This window comes from Girardinichthys multiradiatus, chromosome 18, assembly GCF_021462225.1.
Source record: "Girardinichthys multiradiatus isolate DD_20200921_A chromosome 18, DD_fGirMul_XY1, whole genome shotgun sequence".
Taxonomy (NCBI): Eukaryota; Metazoa; Chordata; class Actinopteri; order Cyprinodontiformes; family Goodeidae; genus Girardinichthys; species Girardinichthys multiradiatus.
The window spans coordinates 27,794,518-27,805,936 of record NC_061810.1 but is presented as its reverse complement, the minus strand read 5'-3'; the positions used below and the strand labels follow the sequence as shown (position 1 = coordinate 27,805,936).

The following is an 11,419-nucleotide window of genomic DNA, read 5'->3' as shown; positions in this document are numbered from 1 at the left end:
TAGAAACAATGTCCTATTTGCAATTGCCACAAGCTATGTGGGGGGACACAGCGAGTGTGGAAGAAACGTGCTCTGGTCAGTATAAGACAACACGCCATGTGTTGAAGAACTGACACAATACCTTACCCTAAACACACCATCCCTGCAGTGAAACATGGTGGTGACAGCAGTTCATATTTTTATTTGTAAAATAATAAAAAAAATATGTTAACCGTGTATATTTTCCCTCCGTTTCACAATTACGTTTGTGTTGATCTATCACATTAAATCCATTTTTTAAAAGAAATGTAAGTTTGTTCCCTGCTTGAGTTGCAACTCCGCATGTTGCCCACTAGGTGTCGCCTTAGTTCTGAAAAACATTATTAAACATCGAGTCGAGAAAGATGGGAAACGCTTTTTCTGTCAAGTATTTAATGAGCCTGTTATCATCTCTCCCTACGGTGTAGTTCGAAATTATATACTCAGATCCCCTTCTTCGTTTGATTTCAAATCATATGAAATGTTTACATTTATAGCACTCGATGTAAGCCTCCTGAGAACTAAAGGATGCTGATGGATGCTGTTGCCGCCGGAGCAGCCCAGATACGGGACAACAAATAGCAGCTAGTGTGTTGCATTTGTCATTCCCTTCGAAAACATACACGCAGAGGACTACGGTAACCGCAGAGACCGCCAGATGTTTACCAACAGGGTAATATATATCTTTTGCATGTGGTAAAGCTGGAGAAAACGCTTTATACTCTATGTAACCATAACCTGCTACAACTGGTTAGCTTGCTATCTGATCTGTTCAGCCGGGTACCAGGTTGCGTTGTAACAGCATCCTAATGACTGGTGCATAAGCTCTGGTAACGGTGCCTTTTGCTGCAGATGACAGCGACTGTTCCATCTATCAACCATCTATTTGAGAAAACAAAAGCAGGTCAGTTACTTCAACTTGTCGCCAAATCCTGCTTTCCTTTAGGTTGTCATGGAAACGGTGTGTTCGCCTCAAACTTCAAAACCCTCAAGTGTTCCTCCTCCTTCAGCTATAATATATCAGTTTTCTACAAGTCACGAAGACGTCCCAGCTGTATCCTGGAAAACACAATGATGTTGTAATTACCGACTGAATAAGTACATTGTTATTGTTTAAGAACAACAATAGAAAACAGATTTATTGGCTGAAAACATAAAGGAGATTTATGGATTTATTAAAACACAGAATGAGCTGGGTGAACAATCATGTTTTAAGGAAGAATAAAATTGATTGGATAGCACCCAATTTGTTGTTTAAATTAAACATTTAAGAAGTCAGTAGACCATTTTACTAACTAATGTTTAATACTTAAGAAAATCTTCTATATGTACAATGCAAAAAAGGACGTATGGTACCGGGACAAAAGTTTGAATTAAGTATTTTCTAGGTTCACTGACTATTCATTGTTTCATTATCTAAATCCATCCATCCATCCATTGTATTTTCATCCATCTTTTTCTGTCCATCCATCGTTCACTGCTCTGTATACAGTTCGTAGTTTTTGCCAATTATATATTTAAAGCCCAACCCCTGTAAAAATATTTTTGTATTTATTCTTTAGGGCTAAGAATTCTGGAATTTCTGCATCTGAAAAATTACAGAATATTGACAGGAAAAACCTGGACACTAATACCAAAGACTGTTATCGATGGGAACGGATAAAGATAGTACTCTGGGGCAATGAAAAAAGGTTTGCTTTCCACTTCTACTTGTCTCAGAATGATGAGACATCATCAGGCTTAGAACAGCAATGATTGAAGTGATGTGTCGTCAGTGCCTTATGCACACCCTAAGCATATTTATTTGATTTTATGTCCAATAAAAAATATTGAGATATACTGGTTTTACTCATTCATAAATTCAATTCAATTCAAATTCAATTCAAAAATACTTTATTAATACCAAAGGGAAATTAAATGTTGTTGTAGCTCATTATGAAGGTTTCCTCAAAGAGCCGTTGTAGATGCTGATGGCTGTGGGCAAGAAGGATCTCCTGTAGCGCTCCGTCTTACAGCAGATCTGAAGAAGCCTCTGACTGAAGACACTCTGTTGTTGTAGGACAGTCTCATGAAGAGGATGCTCAGAGTTCTCCATAATGTTCTTCATTTTATGAAGAATCCGTCTTTCTACAATGATCTCCAGAAGTTCCAGAGGAGACCCCAGAACAGAACCAGCCTTTTTTATCAGCTTGTTGAGCTTTTTTAAGTCCCTGGTTCTGATGCTGCTTCCCCAGGAGATGATGGTAGAAGAGATCACACTCTCCACAACAGACTTATAGAAGATATGCAGCATCTTGCTGCAAACACCAAAGGATCTAAGCTTCCTCAAGAAGTACAGTCTGCTCTGTCCCTTCTTGTAGATGGCTTCACAGTTGCATCTCCACTCTACTCTGTTGTCCAGGTGAACACCGAGGTATTTATACTCCTCCACCACCTCCACTTCTTCTCCCATGATAGAAATAGTGTTTGACCTATTCCTGTTTCTCTTAAAATGTACAATCATCTCCTTTGTTTTAGTCACGTTCAAAATGAGATGATTGTTTCCACACCATGCCACAAAGCGGTCCACCACCTTCCTGTACTCAGCTTCTTGTCCATCTCTGATCCACCCCACGACTGCAGAATCATCTGAGTATTTCTGCAGATGACAAGAGTCTGTCTTGTACTGGAAGTCTGAGGTGTACAGAGTGAAGAGGAATGGTGAGAGTACAGTCCCCTGTGGTGCTCCTGTGCTGCTGACTACCTGGATAGACTCACAACCTTTCAGTCTCACAAAATGTGGTCTGTTTGTCAGGTAGTCTTTGATCCAGGAGATTGTTGAGGCATCCACCTGAGTCTTCTGGAGGTTCTGACAAAGCAAATCAGGTTGGATTGTGTTAAATGCACTGGAGAAATCAAAGAACATGATCCTCACAGTACTGCTGGCTTTGTCCAGATGACAGTGGGTTTGTTGAAGGAGGTGTATGATGGCATCTTCAACTCCAACTCCACAGCAATAAGCAAACTGAAGGGGGTCCTGATGGTTTACTGTTTGCTTACTCAGGTGGGCCAACAGGAGTCTCTCTAGGACCTTCATGATGTGAGATGTCAGGGCAACAGGTCTATAGTCATTGAGGACTGATGGGTGAGTTTTCTTTGGTACCGGAACAAGACAGGAGGTCTTCCACAACACCGGAACCTTCTTCTGGGCCAGGCTAAGGTTGAAGAGGTGCTGCAGAATCCCACGGAGCTGCTATGCACAGGCCTTCAGGACTCTAGGGCTGACATGATCTGGACCTGCAGCCTTATTCCTATTCAGTCTCTCCAGTTGTCTCTTCACCTGACTTCTTGAGACACACAGGTGGAAGGGGGAAGCAAAGGAAGCCTCAGCATCTTCTGATATGGTTGATGGCAAACATGTAGAAGGGTCTAGGGCTGAGGTGGAAGATAAAACATGTGAGGTGTTACTGGACAGCTGTGGGTCCTGTGGGTCAAAGGAAGATGGAATGTCTGTTTGGCTGTAAGCAGGAGAGGAGGATGCAAAGCTGGTTTCTGAACTGAACCTATTGAAGAATAGGTTCAGTTCATTGGCTCAGACGTCCATCGGTCTGATCATCCTTCTGCTTGAAGCCTGTGATCTTCTTCATCCCTGTCCACACATCTCTGATATTGTTTTGCTGGAGCTTGCTCTCCAGCTTCTTCTTGTACACCTCCTTGCTGTCTCTTATCTTGACTTTAAGTTGCTTCTGTAAACTCCTCAATAATTATCTGTCTTCTCTCTGAAGGCTCTTTTTTTCTTGTGAAGCAGGTCCTTCAGGTCACTGGTGATCCACGGTTTGTTATTGGGGAAGCATCTCACGGTTCTGGTGGGGATGATGTTATCCACACAGAAGTTTATATAGTCGGTTACACACTCAGTCATGGCGTTGATGTCCTCTCCATGTGGCTGGCACAGTGCGTCCCAGTCTGTAGCCTCAAAGCAACCTTGCAGAGCTTCTTCAGCTTCCTGTGACCATTTTCTCACAGTCCTCTTTATTACAGGTTGCCTCTGAACAAGGGGCTTATATTTCGAGCAGAGAAAAACAAGATTGTGATCTGATTTGCCTAGAGGAGGTCTTGCTGTAGAGATGTATGAGTCCTTGACATTTGCATAAAACAAATCCAATGTTTTGTTTTCTCTGGTAGAGCAGCTGACAAACTGTTGAAATGTTGGAAGTGTAGCAGAGAGTGAAGAATGGTTAAAATCACCAGAAATTGCCACAAAAGCATTGGGGTTTTGTGTCTGTAGCTTAGCAACAACTGAGCTGATGGCATCACATGCAGTGTCAGCAACAGCGGAAGGTGGAACGTAAACTGTTGCCAAAATAACACTGGTGAACTCTCTGGGTAAATAATATGGACGAAAACTTACTGCCAACAGTTCAATATCTGGACTACAGAGATGACACTTCACAGTAACATGTCCTGGATGACACCATCTGTTGTTCACAAATACTGCCAGTACACCTCCTTTACATTTGCCGCTCCTCTTTAAATCTCTGTCTGCTCGTATGGTTAAAAAGCCCGGCAGAGAGACACTGGAGTTGGGGATATGATCCTGCAGCCATGTCTCAGTAAAACATATAATACTGCATGCCCGGTACTCTGGCTGGGTCCTTTGTAGGGCTTGGAGTTCATCCAACTTGTTTCCCAACAATCTCACATTGCCCATCATAATCGACAGAAGAGATGGTTTGAACTTCCTCCTTCTCTCTCTTCTCTTAGCTCCTGCTCTGCATCCACGGCGTCTCCTTTTCAACTCATCAGGGATTTGGGGTTGTAGCTGAAGTATTATTTGAGCTTTTGAGATATTAATCAGCTGCTCCCGGTTGTAAGAAACAACTTCGTTGCCATGGCAATGCATCATAACAAATGTCCAAAAATAGAAAGTATCAAGAAAAATCCTCCAAGCTGTACAGCATCCGACACCGGAGTGAACAGTAGTCCAAAAAAAATCAACTGTATCCACCACAAGAGGAATAGTTCCCAAAAAAGAATAAATCAGAATCAAAAGTAACAGAGCTACTCCAACCTGCTGCCACCTCTTAGTAAAAGGTCCCTGGATCGAAAAATTATGCCATTGGCTATGCTCATTGACACAATGCCATGGCTAATATATGCTGTAATTACACATTTATATGCTCCTACAAAATACTGGAAGAGTATGATTTGTTTTTGCACATAATTTGACAACACATAACATCTAAATGTGTCTACAAACAAATACAAAGTAGCATTTTGTTCAAGTTAAAGCAAAGAGGTACATGGTTTTTAATTTGTTTTTACAAATTTCAAAAGTGGGGTATGTATTTGTGTTCAGTGCCCGCTTAGAAAGAACCACCTTTTGTCTGTACCAGCTTTTCACATTTAGACACTGGAAGATTTGCCGACTGTTTCTCAGAAGCTAAGTCATGCCAAAGATTCTCAGCTGGATTTAGTCCTGGACTTTGACTGCACCATCCTGTAATGTAAAAATACTTTGACATAAACTATTCCATTGTAGCCCTGCCTGTTTGTTTAGGGTTGTTGTGTGGCTGGACGGTAAACCTCCACTCCAGTCACAATACTGCAATTGCAACAGGTTTTCTTCCAACCATCCTCTCATTAGGTCTGAACAGCTTCTCTGGTCCTGCTTAAGAAAGGCATTCCCACAGCTTGATGCTGCCACCTCCATGCTTCACCATGGTGATTTGATCCTCTTTAGGGTGATATATAGTGTGATTTTTGACTGTAGGTCAGAAACATGTATTTTTTTCTCATCTGACCAGATCACCTTCATTTACATGTTTACAGTGTCCCCTAGAAGGCTTATGGAAAACAGAAAACTTCTTTTGGCTTTTTTCGACAATTGCTATTTTCTTATATCTCTTCCACAAAAGCTAGATTGTGATGTGCTTAAGAAAATTTCTTCTTGAGCTGTTTATCACTTTTGCTCCTGCAGTCAGAACGGGCCTCTTGGCTGCTTCTATAATTGTGCCGTACTCTTTCCATTTTTGAAAGATGGATTAAACAGCACTCGTGGAGATATTCAATGCTTGGGATATTGTTTTATAACATAACCCTGCTGTAAACTTCTCCCAACCTTTATACCAACCTGTCTGGTTATTTCCTTGGTCTTCATAATACTAAAAGCTTAGCGTTTTCCTTCCACAATTATGCCCTACTTCGTTTTGGCCAGTCACATAAAATCACAATAAATGAATTGAAGTTTGTGGTTGTAACGTGACAAACTATGAAGTTCAATCACTACAAGTAACTAAGCCCATTTCCATATTTTGTACTTGCAGGCATAATCTTGTGCTGTTTCATTAAGAAAACCTCTAAGGGTGAGAATGCAAATTAAACTGTAACAATATTTAATAATCCGACATGTAATTGTATTGTGTGTGTGTGACTGTTAGAACTGCTGTCTAGACCAAACAAGACAGAAACATTTTTTTTTTTTGCACTGATTTACGGTGTTTCCAAAGTTCACGCATCACTTGGCAGCAGCCAAGTTTGTTTTCCTCATGGGATCCTGTCTGAGGCCAGCTGCCCGATGACCTCTCCGCCAGTTTTGAAACTAGCACTCTAAGACATCCAGACTTTAGTGTACATCTTGTTCTTCTCTTTAGAGGGTGGTTCTGTCCGTCTGCAATGGTCTCTCCTCCTAGCACAAACGTCACAGCAGAAGAAGAGACGTCCCCCTCACCCCATCAGACCCTCAGCCTGCCGACTATAGTACTATTATAGTTCAAGCAAAGACTAATTGTTGGTCATTTACAAAGGCTGCACAGTCCAAGCCATTGAATGGCATTTCTGCCTCTCTCTACTGTAAGTGATATTACAGGGGGCGAAATCTGCCTCCTTGCATTGTTCTCTCCCTTTTTAAAGTGATTCAAAGGAAGCTAAATGCTTATTTAGTTGCTTTAGTTGTTTTTTTTTTTCAGCCTTTACTTGTTGGTTTGTCTTCAGGGGAGACGATGGCGCTGGTTGTAGTTTTTGCAATCCTCTGCCTGTGCTGCTGGGCATCCTTCTACTTCATCTTGTGCATCATCAACGGCTCCAGGAGCTACGAATGGAACTGTCGCCTTGTCACCTTGGTGCACGGCATCGTGGCCATTTGCATCACAGCGTACATAGGATATGTGGATGGGCCATGGCCGTTCACTCACCCAGGTAGGACACAAATACGGTGAATCCTTGCAGAAATGTTGAAGCTAATTGCTGGGTTTTTTTTCTCACAAATTTAATTTGGGTTTTCCAAGTGATTGCGTTTTTTTTAAAGCTTAAGTCTGTTTTTGTTTGTTGATGTCAGGCACCAAGAACACCCCTCTACAAATAAGTGCCTTGGTGGTCAGTCTGGGCTACTTCATTTTCGACATGGCCTGGTGCGTGTACTTCCGCACTGAGGGACCTGTCATGCTGGCCCACCACACCATGAGCATCCTGGGAATCCTGCTGACCCTGTTGCTGGGCGAGTCTGGCATCGAGTCCTGCGCTGTTCTCTTCGGCAGCGAAGTCACCAACCCCCTGCTGCAGACACGCTGGTTCCTCAAGCAGACAGGACGCTACGAGACTCCGCTTGGGAACGCTGTGGATGTCCTGTTCGTGCTGCTGTTCGTTGTGATGCGAATTTTCGTAGGAGGCACAATGCTGTACTGTGAGCTGATCTCCCCGAGACCCAGATTCTTCATCAAGTGTGGAGGAGTGGCCATGTACGCTCTGTCCTGGGCCTTCATGGTGGATATTGTGCGCTTTGCAATGCGGAAGAGCAAGAGCTGGCACAAACAGAGAGTCAGAAAGGAGATGGTTGAAGCTAACGGTCACGACGGGAAGATGGACTGACTCGCATTTGAGCCTCTAAACAAAATCAGTTTAACTGACTTGAAATCAGCTATTTACTTCTGACATCAATAGATCTTCAGTCTACAGGAAAATCAACTTCCTACATTGACAGATTTATAAAAAGGTTTGGTATTTTCATTTAAATTGAATATGCTACGCCATCTTTTTGTAGAGTCTAATATGTGTGCATTTTGCAAGAACCTTACTTTATATGCACTTCCTGCACCCGAAGAGTGCTACTTCAAAGGTACAAACAACATGTTTAAAATGTGCAGGGAAAACCAAAGCACTTTTATAGAAACACATGTTGCTTTCAGCTGCTGTGAACTGTGGCCCAGTCATATGTGGTGGTGCTGCTCCAAAAGAGGAGTCTACAATTTAGAAAGTGAGTCAGTCAGAAAGTGAACAGTTTGTGTCAGAGAAAAACTGCTTTTTCTTTGCTTTATTTTAATAGTTTTGTTTTATCCTTTGCTCTGATAAAAGCACAGTGCTTATTTGAAAACACAAGACAGTTTGGAAAATTAATCTAGACCAAAACCACCAAATAATCTATTTTTCAAATCTCTATTGTAAATCCATATGACACATGCAGAGAAATGTAATAATGCAGTTCTACACTGAAAATGCTGTGATGTTGTACTTCATTGTTTTTTGTGTAAGCTAAAATGATCCTGACATATTACATGTTTCACTTTATTTGTCTTTTAGAAGCATTATTGTAATAAAGTAAAAAATGCCCAGTGTAATTCAGACAAAAAGTATTTTGTACTAGTGTTTTCCTATTAACTGACTGAGTTTGTGATTGTCAAAAAGGTCTCTTCTGTCTTTGTCAATGGCAGAAATGATCTTCACTGCAAATTATGTGTCTGAATGTTTTTTGAAATACTTTTCATAGCACCCATGCACTTTTTTAACATCTCCACTTTGTTTGCTGAATCTTTGTAACAAACCGCCTCTGTACGCCAAAATAGAGGGTTTGAGACTGAAGGTGTGAGATTACAGCATCATCGGCACCATGCCAAGTAAGGTAGCAAGCCATCAGCTTTCATGTTTCTGTTTAGACTCAATATATTAGTCATGAATCATGTTGCATATAATCTTTTGTTTTTTTCTGAGACACGAGGATTTCTGCAGCAGAAATCCATAGCTCATTTGTTTGTTTCCTGATCATATTGCATATTATTACATTCTACACTCTGCTTGTGCCTGACTGCCTCTGTTAAAAAGTCCAAGAACGTACAAAAATAACTTCTCTGTGCCTTATCTAAATGTACTGCCCTTTATTTGTTTTGTTTTATCTGTGTTGTTTTTATGGTATTTTTCTTGTGCTGTAGTCTAAACTCTCCAACACTAGACTGTAAAGTGAAAACAATGACGATGGATTTATTAGGTCTTTGTAATCCATATTTAAAAATAATAATAATAATAACACTTTGTCTATGTTTTCTGCAGCAAAATGTCATCTAAGGATAAATAATTGCCAGTGACTGAATAAGCATCATGTATGGACTGAAGTTACCACAACTATCCACATGATGGCGTCATTTCAATTAGGTTTGATTGACCATTGAGGTGATTTCCTGTGAAAGGTGCTGGCATTTTAATTTTCTCTTTTTGTTCCTTTTTCCATTTAGGCAAGACATGTTTGTGTGGTTTTATGTATTGTAGGGTGTAAAAACAAAGGTATCGACTGATCAGAAAGCAGAACACTCACATTTTTTTTTTTATAAAGGATAAATAAATAAAAATGTAATACACAATAAAGACAAATACATAAAGTCTATTGTTTATAGTGTACATTCGGTGCACCAGTTGGGTGAAAATGGATCAGGAATGGTTAAAAAAAAAAAAACAGGTTGAGTTATTTATGCATTAAAAGTTCAATAATAAATCCGGTTAGGGATTCAGTCCAAAAAAAAAAACAAACACGAAAAAGCAGCTGCTTATAATATAAAACTGGTTCATTTTGATCACTTTCTTAACATTTCTATTTGGCAAAACCTTATATGTATTATGAAGATAAACTGAATGGACAAATAATAGATTTAGGCTGAGTCCCATTTCACCCCTTAATCTTAGCCTTACCTCTGTGTTTTTCTGGTTAACACACATGGGATGAGGGTTTCCCAATTGTTTCCACACGATGTAGGGTGATGGTCAAGGGTCATGGCTTTCTACCTCTAAACACTGAGATTTTCCATGGGCACACTTGGAGCCCAGTTGGTGGGAAATGTTCTTGCAGATCCCCTCAAAGCTGTGAATATTTTCTTCATTAACGTATTTGTAAATGCACACTAATCCCTGTAATGTAATTTGAAGTGGTACCATATATATTTTGGTATCTCTTAATTACTTAATTTAAAATATTTCAAATGACATCATAATTTAGCGTCCTGGGTTTGGCTCCCGGCCAGGGGTCTCTCTGCATGACGTTTGCATGTTCTCCCCGTGCATGCGTGGGTTCTCTCCCGGTTCTACGGCTTCCTCCCACAATCCAAAAACATAACTGTTGGGTTAATTGGTCTCTAAATTGCCCTTAGGTGTGAATGGTTGGGTGCATGATTGTTTGTCCTGTATGTTGCCCAGCAATGGACTGGCAACCTTTCCAAGGTGTGCCCCCATCTCACCCGTAGACCGCTGGAAATAGGTATCAGCTTCCCCGCGACCCAGTATGGAAGAAGCGGGTATAGAAAATGGATGGATGGATGGATAGATAATCATACAGCTTGATACATACAGATATCTTTGGCAAAAAGCCTTTTATTTCTGTGTTTAAAAGCAAAAAAGTGCTGTCATGTCTAATTTGATGTTTTTGAATAAATTGTATTTAATAATAATTGGGTTCTTAATTAGCAAGCATAACACAATGACATATTCTGACATCTGCTGCAGACTTAATTACTGTTTACGTGACAAATACAACCATACTACATCACATCTTTTTAATAGCCATAGCCAATGACGCATAAGCTTCTCAATTGAGTATTCTATTTCCCAGTGGATTGTTTCACCACTACCTGACTAAGGGCCCAAACGTTAGGTGAGACGATGAGATCATGGTGTATGGGTGACACAAAAATGACATTTGGATTTAGTCAGAGTTTGAATGTTGTCTGCCATTAAATAAAACTCCTCAAGTCACGCTGCTGTAATGATCAGTAAATCCTGGTGGGATGGTCAAGCACAATTAAAGTTATGTCTTAATTCTTACCACTTAGCTCTATTGCTAGATTCGCTCCCCTTTTTTTTTTTGTAATGTAGGGGGAAGAAGAAATGGTAATACTATCAAATCCTCCTTTGTGCTAAATGTTTTGTAGGTAAAACAACTACTTCAACATCAGGTTTGGTTTATTTTCCTATGTATTATGCGCAGTAACGTCAGTTTGTCTTAATAAGCATAAAACCAATGTTGTAAGCGATGCTTTGTTGCAGCTGAATAAATGTTTATGTCATATATAAACATACCGATGTTGTATCTGTTTAATGACGTGAGTATCTTGAGAGTATCTCATTTTGTAATTCTTGTGATTCCGGTGGGCATCGCTGTAGCAGTACA

General features: G+C 40.4%; 1 protein-coding gene across 8 annotated transcripts; it reads left to right on the top strand.

The window, feature by feature from the left end:
- The first annotated feature begins 379 nt into the window (after window positions 1-379).
- tlcd5a (TLC domain containing 5a) lies at window positions 380-11,327 on the top strand. Of its 8 annotated transcripts, none has more exons than XM_047390800.1 (4): window positions 380-691; window positions 6,651-6,849; window positions 6,991-7,194; window positions 7,334-11,327. In XM_047390800.1, exons 3-4 carry the CDS (start codon window positions 6,999-7,001, stop codon window positions 7,861-7,863), a joined length of 726 nt encoding a protein of 241 aa, XP_047246756.1. In that variant the 5' UTR covers window positions 380-691; window positions 6,651-6,849; window positions 6,991-6,998; the 3' UTR covers window positions 7,864-11,327. The 8 variants fall into 8 exon arrangements, 7 of the variants coding, with proteins under 7 accessions (XP_047246756.1, XP_047246750.1, XP_047246753.1 ...); XM_047390794.1 differs by lacking the exon at window positions 6,651-6,849 and adding an exon at window positions 795-922; XR_007042254.1 differs by lacking the exons at window positions 380-691; window positions 6,651-6,849 and adding an exon at window positions 698-922 and having other exon boundaries at window positions 7,334-8,885; window positions 9,316-11,327.
- Window positions 11,328-11,419: the final 92 nt, after the last annotated feature.

Excerpts from the sequence above, each read along its gene's own strand:
- tlcd5a (XM_047390794.1), top strand. The coding sequence starts at position 871 with ATGACAGCGACTGTTCCATCTATCAACCATCTATTTGAGAAAACAAAA. Across the intron at positions 923-6,990 it reads ATTTGAGAAAACAAAAGCAG|GGGAGACGATGGCGCTGGTT; the intron begins GTCAGTTACTTC and ends GTTTGTCTTCAG. Across the intron at positions 7,195-7,333 it reads ATGGCCGTTCACTCACCCAG|GCACCAAGAACACCCCTCTA; the intron begins GTAGGACACAAA and ends TGTTGATGTCAG.